Below are 16989 nucleotides of genomic sequence, written 5' to 3'. Positions count from 1 at the left end.
CATTTGTAAATATTAAATTACAATGGACATAGTAAACGGTAAACACTCGGCGTAGATTATAAAAGCAAACCCATTTATCTAAATTTATTACGCAGATGACGTCTGCTCCCTCAAAAATGCTTTCTAAACACTTCAATCGATTTCAGATTAGTGACGAGGTCAAGCTTTCCGCACTAAACCGCCTTACTAATTTCCGATATCTTCTCTTATCACGAACAGCATGGCCGTGATATTGCTAACATAATTTGTATTTCTAGCTATTTTTGGCAATGAGAATAGTGTTCTGATATAACTGTACCCGCAGTGCAGTAGTGGTACTGGATCAAATTCATATATTGCTTATTAAAAATGTGTATGAATAATTAGATTGCTAACTATTTCAAAAATAAATCCGGTACGTGAATACGAAAAATACAATGTTACTTTTAGTTTTCCTTGGCAATTAAAGAAACCGCCTGAATCAGATTCAAGACATCTTTTAACTTCTCTCCCAAACAAAAAATCTGTCTGAATTCGTAGCTTGTCTTTCAGTTTTTTCGACCCAGTTGGCTTTTCTTTACAAATGAAATATTCTTCCAAATTCAGACAGGAGTTTTCTTAGCTTTTCCAACTCTTCTAGGTGCAACATAATATCGTTTGAAGCTGCCTATACTAACTGATACCATAATATAATAACATAAAGATAATAACTGACTAACTTTTTTCTCTTGTGATTCAATCTAGATTTACTAGAACTAAACGGTTGGCAACCCTAATTAGTAGTAAGGCGTATGTATTTAAAATAACATTAATTTAACTGATACCCTCTGTTTTCAAAGTCTGTATAAGTAGTAGGCATCATGCCCCCCCCCCCACATCCTGAAGCGGGGCACCAAGCCAAGATCTTAGGCGGGCCCACCTACCTATCGCTAAGGTTAATGGCAATGTTATGCTCTACAGTAGTGGTTCCACACATATTTAAAATATTTAACAGTCCTGAAGTAAAATGCAGGCACTTTTTTTTTTAATATTAGAGAAAATTTGTGATCTGTGTTAATCTCACTTAGCTGGTCCACCCACCACGCCGGGCCCCCAGGCCAGCACTTTCAGCCCCCCTTATGGGGGCCATGGTAGGCAGTATAATACGTAGTTTGTATATTACAGTAATATCGTAAAACGTGTTCAACAACAATTGAACAAATATACAGATTATAAAAATATTTACCGACTTAACATTCCATTCTTGAATATCTAACCTCAGCAAACGAATGGCATTGAAGCACCATTAGATATGCCTTGCTAATAGCAGTTAATGACAATAAAACATTAACAAATAATAAAAAAAAAAATGTAGGACGTAGGTACTAAGCACATAGTCAAATTTGAAATCGAACATTTTCTTCAAATAACTTACGTATATTTTGAAGAGCTGTGCTACTGTTTTTTGTCAGCTATTTCTAGCTGTCCACTAATGATTATCTACGTGCGCGGAGCCGGTTGTTAAACGTTATTATTTGGGATACCCATATAATTATTATTATGGTTATTCAACACGTTTATAAGTGATTGCTGACTGTAAATCATGAACAAAATAATATTTAAAATACATATAATTTTATTAAAAAAAACTCTTATTAAGCCAGGCATTCGCCAATCACGATGTGAAAGAAATTTGGACATGCTAGATAAAGCTAGAACATAATTTTTCTAATAGCAACATATATTATTATAAGTGATTTATTATCGAAGGTTATAAAAAAATACTGAAAAAAAATGTTTACGACTATCCTAAGAGCACGTAATATTATAGTTTGTGTACCGAACGAAAATATTTTAATAAACTCAAAGATTGACATAATATACTTGTCAATATAAAGAGCAAAGCATTTTTTCGATTTCCGATAATTCTTTCAAATCATTGGTCTAAGATTCTCTCAAATTATTGAGCTTAGCACCGTGACGTGGAGGCCAGGCGCACTGACTGATTTAAAAAACCCCGCGATAAAAAAACAATATCCGACCATGTCCGATCCTAATAAGATCGTATCGGCCTCCTCATAGTGGAGGTTTGTATCAACAGATTTTGGTTTTTTGCAAGAAATGGATGTCAGTGGCGAAGGGTGGAGGTAGGCTGTTAAGATCCGCCATAAATAGTGCACATTAAACTTTTTCAGACATACATATTTGTTTTCATTGAAATAAGACTACAATTTACAGATAATGTTGGTTAGATTTAAAAAAATCAATTAAACCCTGAAAAACCAAGCCATAATAGATAATAGTCAAAAAATACACGTCTATCTATAAAATATCTAAAATTATGCAATTAAATCATACATAACTTTGAGCATTTTATAGATAGAATAATATTTTTTATTTATTATAGTTTGATTTACGCAGGACTTAATGAATTAAAAAAATGAACCAACAATATGTGTAATATGTAGTTTTAATCCAACGAAAACAAATAACTATGAGTGAAAAATTGTGCACAATTTTGTCGTATTGCCCAAATTAGACCAAATCTATTATGGTTTCGTTTAGGCAGAGTTTAATTGATTTTTAAAAACTAACTAACACCATCTGTAAATTGTAGTCTTAATTCAATAAAAACAAATACATATGACTAACATAGCTTAGTGTGCACTATTTATAGCGAATCTTAACAGCCTACCTCCACCCTTCGCCACTGATGGATGTAAGCCAGTTGCTCAACCTATTAGGTTCATCCTATGACTCATACACAAATTGAAAAACAATATGTACACTTGCCAGACCCAAGATTCGAACCTGGGACCCACGACGCTATAGGCCGACGCTTGCCGCGCGGCCATCGTGGAAGTCAAAATATAAATTCACCCATTGGAAAGATGTATTATTTTTCTTTTGTATAAATTATACAAACATGGTTTAATCGCACTTTTTCACAAATGACAATACATACGTATTTAGTATTTAGCTTAATATCTTTTATGACTTATAAAACACAAATATAACGCAAGTCAGTGAATTACAACAATAAAGGAACTTTAAATCAAAATTTTAATGTAAACTTCCACTGAAGAGGCAGGATGAGACGAATTTCACGTCCGCGTACTTACGCACCTTTGTAGATTGTGGTATAATTTAATAATTGTATGACTGGTTTGAATTGTTTGCGGGCCTCTTTTAAATCTTCTGACGCATCGGTTGCGTCATTTGCGTCAAAGAAAATCGCTGCAGAGTTTATGACGTGTCTATCGAACGAAATAATAAAAGATGTGTAAGTTTTGTGCTTTAGCTGGAAATAAGAAATGAAAGCGGTTATTTTATACCAGGGCTTCAAACCGGAACTGAACCGAAAACCGGAAAAACCGTTAATTTGGTCGAAACGACAACCGGATCCCAACCGAAAATTCATGAAAACGCATCTCGACATAATTCTCATAATATATATATTTTTTTTAAATATGGCTACTGCCGTGCGGTGCACAAAATCAGAGGTTTAGGAGCGTGGCGCCAGGCCATCATACAAGTACCATAAAATGTTCTTAAGTATGGTAGAAAATATGTTATTAATACAAATAAAAACATTTAAAAATTAATCACTCGGAGCTGAACCGAAAACCGGAAAAACCGTTATTTTTTTCGTAACGAAAACCGAAACCGAGCCTATATATATATATATATATATTTTTACTTGAACTGGAACGAAACTGAAATGAAAAAAATAACCGTTCGAAGCCCGCCCCTTTATAGATAAAATAATCCTCATATTGTATTGAGTATATTATGATTATAAATAAATACTACGCAGAATCCTATATATTTTACGACAATAGTATTGCCATAGTAATCTATGTAGTTTCCTAATGAGTGCCGCATTGATATTTTTTGGAAATGACAAGACTTTGACTTTGTTATCCCAATTAAAATCAATCCAATCTACCCGAGACTGGTACTAAAGTAACTGGTATCAGTTATCTATCAATAGAATTAATAAAGAAACCATTTATCATTATTCAATATACCTACCCCATCATTTTTAGACAGCTGATAAAAACCATTGACTTGTCGGGAATGAGCCAACACAGATAACTAAAGCGCTCGCTCGCGTCATCCGATGGTCGTTTCATTAATTTTATTTATTATGTATTCTTCATTCCTAGCTTGACTTACGCGTCAATATCATGAATTGAAAGCTCGACCGGAATTTGCTAAAGCTCCAGATGGTGATACGCGCCACTTTAATATGGGTTATGGAATTGCGAAAGAAGAAATATATATAATACATATGTGAACATGGTCAATTCTGTAATGTATATATTATATTTATTTAATCTACAGGAAACTGACAACCAGTAAAATTAATAAAAAAATAACCCATGATAAATTGCTCAAATTTTAGGCACTGTATTTTAATTATTTATTGCGCTATGTTTATGAATATGTAACAATCAAAATTGATCTAAACACGTAATAATTATTTTTTCGGTTTTGGGTGAGGTTTTACTGCGTACATTTTTGACTAGGACTTCCGGACGTCAAATATAGGAAGGTGTAGAGTTGTTTTACTTTACATACTATTTTGGTGGAGTTGCATAATATTCTTCGCAGTGATATATTTTATAAAACAATATGGGCATCACCTGGCAAGATGAGAATATGAATTAGGGTCGGTTCAATAAATAAATCCAACATGGCCACGATATTAGTGGTGTAGAAATTGTAACGCACCATAACACTATCCAACATCTATATTCTAAATCATGAGTTCTCAATTGTTTTTGTGCCACAATACCATAAATATTTTTAATAAAGCGATTGACTTTCTTCTACTTTTAAATTTGCCAACATATGTTTAGTTTCTGTTTATTTACTGTCAAACATTATATTTTTTCTAGTTTCTTGAGGAATAATTCTTGGATAATAATACAAATTTAAATATACATGAATTTTAACAGGGCTCGAAATGGACCGGAACGCACCGGAGCGCCGTTCCGGTTCATAAAATCCCCAAAATTATCGCTCCGTCTCGTGTACATTTTAAATTAACAGTGAGCTAGATTTGCCATTTAATGTAAAAATGTAAAAGTTTGTCCACACTGATAATTTTATTAAATTTCACGATAATTATCAAAAAATTTTTGACCAAAAATTATTTTAATCGAAATTAAATGAGGTTGCCAGCAACTTGTTTCCAATGTGGACCCGGTATGACGCGTTTATTTTTATAAAATACACAAGCAATTAGATAACTATATTAACATTTTCATAAAATAATGAGCGCTCCGGTTCGTAAAATATGCCATTTCGAGCGCTGAATTTTAAACAAAACCAATATAATTATTAATTCAATATGCGTTAGAGTTTGCCGTTTAATCGGCGACTCGTGGGTTGAGAACCCGTGCTCTAAATAGTCTAAATAATTATGGAAAATAAGTACAAATGAGGGGTCCAGAAACAAGAACATCAGTTTCCATTTTAAAAAAATGTTGGCAAAGACAATAAAAATCTCTCATTTCTTTCTTATCCAGGTCGCACATACAAAATTGTCTGGACCGGAAATTGGTCTCTCTCTCTTTCTATATTCCGCACACACAAGCAGGACCATACCGGAACAGTGACGTTAGTGACGACTGGGAAAAGCAGCAACCGTTTTCAACATTTTGCTATTCTACTTGCAGTCCATATCAAGTGAAATTTGTTACATAGGACAAGCCGATGTTTTTTTCTATCAAAAATGTCGCACCGACGTTATATGCGACAAAAACACATCGAAAAATTCGACCTGTCGCAGTCGAGATGAGTTTGTATGTGCGACCCCGGCTTACACGTTTTTCTGAAAAAAAAGTATTTTTAAAAAAGTAAAATTTTGTTTGAATAACTAATATATAAATTGAATGTACAAAGGTTTGGAGTGATATAAGCTGCACCATAATATTATTTAAGGAAACTTACTTAGCTAATAAATTGAAGTCATTCGTTATTGACACCGGCATCAAAATTCTGGTGCCCTATAAATCTCCACATTAATTTATAATACGAACCGCATTATTTACATTTCTGTTTAGTCTGTAAGTAAATGCTAATTGAAAGAATTCCGTTTTACAAGTAGGAACTGCTAGTTTGTAAAATATAATTGTAATAATAATAAAAAATATAATGAACTGTTGTATTTTATTGATATATTTTTTAGTTATCCGAGATCTGACATTTAAAATGTCGACATCTCATCCATTCTCCGCAAGCGACGCGTCACTGATAGTTATATCTCCTAAGATGCCAATCATATCGATCGATTCTGATTTTCTGAATCGATGCCAGAGGTGTGCAAGGTCTTCGGCTCATGGCCACCGCAGTGACACCGTTAATGGTCGACCGCCATGTGCAAGATGTCCGTTGCCCTAATCCGTCTTACAAAGTTATTATATTATTAAGGATTATTATGACTTACCATTTGTCTTGTAGTGACGCATCAAAGGTAATTATATTATTGTTAATGCATTCTGTTTTTAAGAGTTAATAATATGATAAAAAATACTTAAAAACACACTAATCGAAAAACGCAAGTAGAAACATAATATTAGACGAAACAATGTAAGTATACGTAAACCATTCCACATTCGCATGTGCATTAGTACACTTTGCTTCTATGCCTTTTTCAATGCTAACAAACATTTCGAATGGCTTTTGACGTACCTACCCATGGTACCACTGTAGAATTTTTACATAGTACCTATGCCTAAATTATTTGTATTTAAGCCAGATAGAATATTAATTGTATTCAATACATAATTAAATACTAATTTAAATATAAATATTATTATTCAATATGCCGCCTACGTTAATATGCATTATTTAAAACTATGTAGGTACCAATGTATCTTTCCGTATAATCGACATAGATATTTTTTTTTAATATTGACTGTAATAATTAAAATAAAACACTATATGTAGCAGAGTATACGCTTCATAACTTTTCACTCCGGCTCTGTGATGAAAATGATGTAATAATATTCTAAAAATAATTTTGTTTACAATATTATCTATGTATTTAATAATTATTACTACATATATTAATATAAATGAATATCATTTTGATCTAATTTTATACGAGGTGATCAGGCAAAGAGGCGTATCAGTAAAAGTTCAAAGTTATAAAATGTATTATACTAACATAAAGCAGAACGTATTACTAATAGCTATAGTATTGTATATTTTGTATCAGTAGTTGACAATTTCCCATTGAAGTGGATGAAACCGGTCCTAGAAAGTTATTCTATACACAAGGCGGCTATCGATGGTAGTTTATCATATGTATGTATTGAGGCGGTTAATTGTTGCAATAAGTCAACCATCTAAACCTCTAAACTGTCAAAACTGTCTATATAATAGGTATATCGATATAAAAATTATAAAAATGTACCTAAATATCGAAGTATCGGTCAAAAGCATAGATACTTTAATGACATCCCTAAATGCTCTTTTTGGATAACTGTCGTATATTATTTTTGAAACAGTTACTACAGTTTTAAATGGTCAGTGGTAGTGTCATTTTTGCTAGGTTTTAAAAATGGGATGTAACAGTTCATTTCAATCATGCGTATTAGATACGTCATAATATCTTCGCCGAGAAAGCGAATAAATGAGATGGGCGGCAGTTTTATCATATCGCGAAAAACCCGGGATAAAACAAATAGTTCATTATGTTCTCCCAGAAACGAAAATTCTGCACAGCCAACTGGACGGCAGGACAACTGGACACGGGACACATCCCGAAAATTCTCTCCGTGTTACGATCCCTAGCTAATACTAGGGTTGCCAACTATTCCTGAGATAATTCCGGGACAAGTGCCCCAAATGTAAATTGAAATAAGTATACATTATACAATGTTATATCATATTCGTGATATTCTTCCACCCAAAAACCACTCCACAACAAAGGTCTATTATATTCGATGAAACTTTTTTTATGTCCAAAGATATATGAAAAAAATATACAGATTGCGTAATAAATTTGAAATGTACGCAAACACTAGACAATTATGGTAGAAACTAGTTTCATCTATTCTCGAAAATAATTTTGAAAAAGGTTAGAATTACGAGGGTGGGTCAATAAGTCCTTAGAAAAGCCGACAGGTGGCGCGACTAGTACTGTAAGCGGTTTGTTTTCATGCAGCGGCACTACCGATTCAGTATGCTGCGAAGTTTCAATCAGATTGGTCGGGTTGTTGTTTTTTATTTTCGTACATTTAAAAAAAAAATTTGCTTGTTTACAAAAATGGAGAAAATTGAGTTTAGAGCTGTTATTAAACATTTTAATATAAAAGGGTTAACAGCAAAGGAAATAAAAAATGAGTTGGATTTAGTTCACGGCATATCTGCTCCTTCACTTGCAACTATTTATAACTGGTTAAATGAATTTAAACGTGGTCGTACATCAACAAAGGATGAACCACGCTCAGGACGTCCTGTAGAGGTGACTACACCAGAAATGATCAATAAAATCCACGATATGGTGTTAAGTGACCAAAGATTAAAGTTGAGTGAGATAATTGAGGTTACAAGGATCTCAAAAGGTAGCGTCATTTCTATTTTACATGACAAATTGGGCATGAAAAAAGTTTCTGCAAGATGGGTGCCGCGTTTGCTCACAGTCGACAATAAACGCAATAGGGTGGTGGCCTCTAAAGCCCTGTTGTCGCTCATGCAACGCAATCCGGATGAATTTTTTCGTCGCTTTGTGACTGTAGATGAAACATGGATACACCACTATACTCCCGAGACGAAAGAACAGTCAAAGCAGTGGATTGCGAAAGGCGAACCATGTCCAAAGAAGGCGAAAACCGTAAAATCAGCTGGTAAGGTTATGGCTACTGTATTTTGGGATGTACGTGGAATTATTTTCGTTGACTATTTGGAAAAAGGAAAAACAATAACAGGGGATTATTATGCATCTTTATTGGACCAGCTAAAAAACGAAATTGAAGAAAAACGGCCTCATTTAAACAGGAAAAAAATCCTCTTTCATCAGGACAATGCCCGTGTTCACACATGTTTACCATCAATGGCTAAAATTGAAGAATTGAAGTTCGAATTGGTCGACCACCCACCGTATTCGCCAGATTTAGCCCCCAGTGACTTTTTCCTTTTCCCAAACTTAAAAAAATGGCTAAGTGGACAACGTTTTTTTTCAAATGAAGAAGTCATCGATCGGACAAATGCTTATTTTGAGGACCTTCCGAAAACTTATTTTTCTGACGGTTTAAAAAAAATTGAGAAACGTCTAACCAAGTGTATTGAGCTCCAAGGAGATTATGTTGAGAAATAAAAAAAAATACAAAAATAAAAACTGTTTTAATGCTTTTTTCTAAGGAATTATTGACCCACCCTCGTATTTTCATTATATTTTTTCTCACACTTCACTGTAAAGTCTACACATAGATCATTTGTAAATTTGTGACAATATAATTGAGATATATTTTATCATAGAGGTATTAAATATAAAGAGGGGCAAGGAATCGGCTTTCTCATACAACTGAACGAAGCAGGCCAACAACAGCCGACATCTTACGAGAAATAGCGACCCGATAAAAAAATGCAGACCATCACGGAGGATTTACTTTGGTCATTATAACGTAATCGTATGATATAATTGTGGAAATCTTGCCGTAAATTGATTACCAGCCTGCCTCACCATACTTTTTCCCCATACTTGCCTGCTTCACCATACTTTTATATAACCTGCCGCCCCTAGTATTTTATGTAGCTTGTAAATCCACCTTCATCAAGACAGAAAGAACTATTTCGGTGGTTTTCCTTAAACTTCCAGGACCTATTGCGTCCTGAATATGTTCTAACTGGGATTTTGAACGGGTGACTTCTATTCCAGGACGGTTGGCAACCCTAATCACCACACGAATCATGCGATATCCGGAGGAACACTACAAAACAATAATAATTTTCTCTTCAGTGTCAATTTAGTTTCACCAGTTCAGCAATCAGCACGTCGCGTCGCGTGGCTATTTTAAATCCTAATCACGAAGGTTAAAACTATTGTTCCACTTCCAACATCCGCTAAGCTACGAGAGTCGTTAACAAATCGCTACACTAATAAAATACAGAATGGCCAGAAACACCAATTACTTACTTAGTGCAGGAAACAATATGACAAATCATTTCGTCAACAGTCATAACTACCAGGGTTTCAGGAATAAGCTTACTTGAATACAAACACACGCATTTTTTTCTTCGTCCTTGCCACTCTGATTATGATATATTTAGGGGTCATCCATATATCGAGGGTATACTGACAGAACGCATTATTTCAGTTTTTGCTGTTTTTCTGTTTTAAATGCCAAAATGTATACAATTTTACGCTCTACGTCCTGGTAAAACGCACAAAGGTATAGGATATAATGGTGAGAAAATAGACACATTATTAAATCATATTGTTATTTTTTTATTCTGATAGAAAGCATGATAATGACCTAATGCGTTCTGTGTATACAAAATACAGGACTTGTAACATGTCGTACGTTGTGTTTACTATAAAGGTTAGTCTTTATAATGTAGAAAAAATGTTTTTAAATCATAAAAAAATCTATGTGGGAGACGCTTTGAAAAAAAAATTAAAGTCCTTTTTGCGATTATCTCAGAACTTGTTTTAATGAGATAATGCTTTCTGTCAATATACCCTCGATATTGTGACGTCACGCCCTGAAGGGATCTAATATAATGTGATGATTTGTGACGAAGGGGTTATAGAAAATGTGACATCACAATACCAACAAAATATAAAATCATTTTTTCTACATTATACCGAAATCGATCATTTTCAAGGAATTTCTTTTTTAACGAATGGAGGACGAAATAATATGACTGTGGGGGAGTGGGGGGAAAAATACCTAAAATCGTGACACGTCATGTATAGACGACATCTTAGAATAGCATAATATTATTATCTATTAATTTACAAACGGCGCATGCACCTTTGCGGCAGGGCTTGAAATGGACTGGAACGCACCGGAGCGCCGTTCCGGTTCATAAGATCCCCAATAGTATTGCTCCGTCTCGTGGAAATAATAATTTGGCTGTCAGAGCTAAATAGGCCATAAAACAAAAAAAAAATCTAACACACTTATTTTTATAAAATACACATAAAATTAGATAACTAGATTAATATTTTCGTAAAATTATCGAACGCTCCGGTTCGTAAGAGCTGATTTGCTGTTAATGAGATTATTTTAATATTAGGTAAATATGTATATAAGAGACCAATTTAGGACCTGGGTAGGTCTAGGTAAAATTGGGTCTTTGTACTGTGCTATATTTCTGTAATTATTACACATGGCCCATTTTTATCGCCTTGAATATCTCGCCCTATGGGCTTCCAACAATCTTTTAATCTTTTAGAGGCTTTTTTTAAGTCATTTTCCCAAAGAACATATTTTAATCTGGCATCTAACTTATTAAACCTAATTTTATGACTGTCAGTTTGTTAGGGGGATAAATTTCATGGAGATGATGTATGTGTTCTCTTCAAAAGGTGCAGTTTTTTGTAGCTGTGTCTGACAAAAAACAAAATGTGTTGCTTTTTCAATGGGTGTTAGATTCACAACAAGAACCCAATTGATTGTACGAATTCCTAATAATGAGTCCTAATAATAAAAAAAAAATATTAATATAACCACAACTACTTGGTGACAATCATGTTCTGTAAAGAGCAGAGGTGGTAATTCACTTTACAATAGGTAGCTATTTAAACTATGAGGACACTAAAGATTGTACAGAAGAAAAACCGTCATTTATGTGTTGTTGTGTAGTGATATTATTGAAATATGTACTTGATGTCTGTTGTAAGAATTGATGTTTTTGTCATTCAAGTTTTATATTCTACGTTATAATTTATAAAATATATATGTCAGCTATGCACACTCGACCCTTTCAACAGATACATTAATATATTATTTCTATACACACTAGAAAAAATCATTAGAAAAAATACGACATCCGACGGGACCTGAACCTGTATCTGCTGGCTTCGCGCCACTATGCTTTTCCAATTAAGCTACGGGCATCTTAGTTAATTACGACGATTTTAGCTAGTAGTTGTTACATGACATGCTTATCGAATTGCGTTATTTTTTTCTAGTGTGTAGGTGAGATCTAAGATCTAATCAAATTATGTATATTCAATATATATAGAATGTTATATTCTCAAATTTTGTGTCTTATATGTATGAAAAGGCGTTTGATTCCATCAAAAAATTCTCAATTATAGACGCCCTTAGCAACCAGGGAATTTCCAGACGCTACATAAACATATTGAACAGTATATACAGTGATGCCACAGCATGCGTGAAACTCCACAAACGGTCGTGTAAATTCCCCATTAACAAAGGTGTCCGGCAAGGTGATACCATTTCACCTAAACTATTCACCGCTACTCTTGAGGACTTATTTAGGAAACTTGATTGGGAGGAAAAAGGTGTTCCAATAAATGGGGAACACCTCAGTCACCTGCGCTTTGCAGATGATATTGTTATACTCTCACAAGACCCGAAAGACCTCCAAGGTAGAATGCAAGAACTCGCGGATGTCAGTCAAACGGTCGGTCTAAAGATAAATGTCTCAAAGACAAAAGTGATGAGGAACTGTTTTTCGGACCCTGCGAGTATCTGTATTTCTGGCACCCAACTCGAGCAAGTCAGCGACTACGTATATCTCGGACAGCAGGTGTCCATAGACATAAGCATGCACGATGAAATTGCTCGAAGAACAAAGCTGGGATGGAGTGCTTTCGGACGTCTGAATAGTATCTTCAAGAGTGACCTACCATTATGTCTTAAGCGTAGGGTATTCAACCAATGTGTGCTACCCGTGCTCACGTATGGCTGCGAGACGTGGACCCTCAACACGTGAGATGTCCAAAGGCTAAGAGCCACACAGCGAGGCATGGAGAGGTGTATGTTGGGCATCACGCGAAAGGACCGTAAGAGAAACGAATGGGTTAGGAAGCAGACAAGAGTACGCGATGTAATAGACGTTGCCAAACAGCTGAAATGGAGATGGGCGGGGCACATTGCTCGCCGAAAGGACGGCCGCTGGACAAATGCCGTCATCCAGTGGTACCCAAGGGGCACGAAACGGCCACAGGGTCACCCTAAAAGCCGCTGGATTGACGAACTGGTAAAGTTCGGCGGAAATACGTGGCAGCGAACGACACAGCACCGAGAGAGTTGGAGAAAGCTTGGGGAGGCCTTCATCCAGCAGTGGATTGACCCCGGCTGATGATGATGATGATGATGATATGTTAAATAAAAAAATAGGTTATTATAATATATTATTTCATTGGGTAATTAATTAGCATCTATTTCTAAATAAAGTATTATTAAGGAAAACTGGCTAGCAGGTGGATCAGTTTATGATTTGTATTTTGAATTTTGAAAATGTATTTTAATTTATAGGTGAGAAAAAATCAAGAATAAGTCTACCCACTGACTGATGATGAGTCAACTAACAATGTGGGTGGACAGATTTTAATTATAATATAATATTCATCAAGTAACTATGGAAATGAAGAATATCTTTTCTACAATCATGATATTGATATTGATTACTATGTATGGAATATGGAGATCTAGTTTAAATATAATAGATACTTAATTACCTAATTCACATTTCTAATAATTATAAGGAATAAAAGTTTTAGAAAGTTTCCCTAAAATATTTTATTTTCTAGTGAAGTAACTTTTCTTATTAGACATTTTGATAAATTAAATAAACTTATTAAAATTACAAAATACCAGCGGTGAAGGCTTCATACTAAGCTATCATTTAAACTTTAAAGCCTACCTTATTAAGAAAAATAATTTTTAATTGCCGATTAACATATTGTAAAATAACTTCATTATTTTATATTCTACAAAGATGATATAATTTGCCAACGACATCTGTCTGTGTGTAGGTATATACTTATTATAAATTGACTGCCGGCTTGCTTAACTACACAGACATGTAGGTATTGGCACTAATACGTATGCAGCTACAACACCAACGTCACTGACACAATCCAACGAAGCTCCAAGTAATTTGTTACATTTCACGCAAACAACACATACGTATGACTATACACATATTGTAAAAAACACACACATAAAGTCAAAACTAGTGTCATACTATCACGTGACCTGAGGTTGTAGGTATTTAAACCTAATGGGCCCTCCCATACAATGATGTAACTTTTGTAAAAATATACATTCATTTTATTTCATCGCGCCGGACCGACGCCGAAACAGTCTAACAGTCTTAACACCTGACTGCCGTGATAGCACAATTTTCTAGCCCGAGTTTGAATTGCAGTTGGGTATTACTTTTCTTTAATAAATATTATAAAACGGTAAAATAATACAATATTTTTTGTTCAGTTAAATACTGAAGATGAAAAAAAAATTAACTCCAGTACTTACTGTAAAAATATGGCTGTCCTAGGACTTTTTTTCAGTTATCTATCACACCTACCTACCTTCGATAGGCACCCTTCGCCACTGCACAACACCATAGTATACCCCTTGCAGCTTTATGTACAGTAAACTATCTATGAAATCACTACCAATTCAGTTCTACAAATTTGTTTCCACCACAAGACTATAAAAATAAACCTTTTGTCATTGTTAATGTTAGTATTTTTGAGATTTGATAATAGGAATTGAATCAAAAACAAATTATTGTGATTCGATGTGCTATAATTTATTATCTAACTAATATTTGTATTCCATTTCACATTGGGTACTAATTAGATAATACCTATATACTTACAATAATTATTTACATTTAGATGTTCAACTATCATTACATTGTCAACCTTTGCTGTATGTACAATGGTATTATTAAAAATTGGCAATCAGAAGAGGCAATTAAAATACCAAAAAATATTACTGTTCAATAGATTAGCTAATAACTAGAAAATAACAGCTGATGAGCTTATTTCCAACACATAATATGTATCAATAATTCCACTGCTTATAGATTATAAATAGAAATACTAAATACTATTGAAATCTTTTAATTTAGTTCATTCAAACAAAATAAAGGGGCCACCCAAAAATGTTGGCATGGTTTCAATAGTGTGACAAATAAAATTTGTTTCTACTAAAGTGTTTTTCGCTATATTTCTGTTTACATTATAATGTGCTGAAAGTGCTTGATTAAACTATGCAATATTGATAACATTATTAATGTAATGTATCACTCCAGCTGTTATCTATGTAGATTACAATCTTTTCAGAGATTTCCCTGGTTTTTTTTATCCATTATAGCATATAGAATTATAGATAGTCAGAAAAACTTCACCGTGGAGAGTGGGTGACCAAAAAAATGATATTATAAGTACTCAGTTTAAGTGTGTAAATTGTATTACTTAAATCTTGCCTAAAATACACTACAACAGTTGGGTTAAAATAACAACATGATGAGATTTTAGTGATTATGCAATTAGCATTTACAGTAAATGCGTCATATTTATTTCTCATTTATAAATAGATCGACCGAAATAGATATCAGGCCGCTATTTTGTCACGAAAGCGTAATCATCCCACGATTATTGGATCAGATGAACACTAAAAAAACATGTAAATTGTGACATTTCTCAAAATCAAATGTCAAACATGCACATTAAAACATTAAATCATTGCATACGTACCCAGATCATCCATTGTGCGTTAAAATCAAATTATCACTTTCATACGAAATGTCACAGGAATTTAGTACGGGAATACGTCATAATTATTTGCAATAAACAAATGTGACAGGAGGCGCTGCCAAACAAACCACGTTCGCACTTTTCACACACACAGCCACAGCCATCAACAACAATAATATAGGAAATAGGCATAGACTAATTTTACGTATATAGGTATTACATACTTTTATAATTAAATGTTATAATAAAATATTAGTAAAAACTAAACAAAAATTTTAGTCGTATTTAAAAATATAATATACTTACAGTATTATCACATTCCTGCAAAAAATAAATGTTTAGAGTAAATTCTAACCAGACCAACCATACAGACACACATCATTCTATCTGAAGACAAATAAGCATTGTTTAAAAACATCTTATAAAAATAATTAAAATGATTTGTAGGTACGAAAACTTGTGTTTTTTTATTCTGTCGTGGTAAAAACACATGTTTAAGTGCATTGACAAACAAGCAAATTTCCAGAATATCTAAATTATTTAGTTTCATCAGAAGCAGCTGTGCATGGTCCCGTGTAGTTTGTTATTAAAACACATAATTTTTGTGTGAACGGTGGCCTAGCTACCCAATGATGTCCCTAGACAAAATGCCGCCTCATTTTTTTTATACAGTATTTTTTATGATCCTTTCATGACTCCAATATCTAAGAAATATTATGTTGTATGGATACATTACTAACAAAATATATACCATTAAAACATATAAAATTAGATTTAGACAGTGATGTCCCTAGACAAAATGCCGCCCCATATTTTTTATCATCCTTTCAAGACTCCAATATCTAAGAAATGAGTTGTATCAATACATTACTAACAAAATATATAGGTACCACTAAAACATACAAAATTAAATTGAGATGTAAAATGCGAATAAATATAATATCGGTAATTATGTTAGACTCCCAAATCACCAGAATCTGAGGCCTTATTTGGCTGACATTTCTATCACATTTGGTTTGTACCATTTATCTACACAGAGTTATTATTTTCATACCATTTTTACTATGCTATTATTGTACAACGAAACAAAATAATTTTAGCTATTTCTGTATAAGTATCATATTTCTCTATAAACCAAATGATTCTCCTCGATTTTCCGCCCTTCGAATAACTGCCGCCCCCAAGCGACGCTCAATCTGCCTACCCTCACGGGACGTCACTGTAGCTACCTCAACGCGGGAGTATACAAAGCGTTGCAATCCAGCCAGCCTAAGGACTCTATATCTTAGTCCGATAGTTGTTAATGAATTTTTTCTGTCTTATCA

The 16989-nt window shown here is 33.8% G+C and overlaps 1 protein-coding gene across 1 annotated transcript in view; it reads right to left on the bottom strand.

Annotated features, from left to right (window-relative positions):
* Positions 1-15829, bottom strand: part of LOC147064560 (leupaxin-like) — a 146678-nt gene extending 130849 nt beyond the window's left edge. The window contains exon 1 of the mRNA XM_085958458.1: positions 15665-15829. Within this exon, the coding sequence (XP_085814584.1) occupies positions 15665-15677 (13 nt within the window). The 5' untranslated portion in view covers positions 15678-15829. The remainder of the gene's footprint in view (positions 1-15664) is intronic.
* Positions 15830-16989: the final 1160 nt, after the last annotated feature.

The sequence above is a fragment of the Rhyacophila brunnea genome, unplaced genomic scaffold (assembly GCF_057557595.1).
Source record: "Rhyacophila brunnea isolate RB1 unplaced genomic scaffold, BYU_Rbru_1.0 scaffold_7, whole genome shotgun sequence".
Lineage (NCBI taxonomy): Eukaryota > Metazoa > Arthropoda > Insecta > Trichoptera > Rhyacophilidae > Rhyacophila > Rhyacophila brunnea.
The sequence above is the reverse complement of the archived record's forward strand: the minus strand, read 5'-3'. Positions and strand labels throughout refer to the sequence as shown.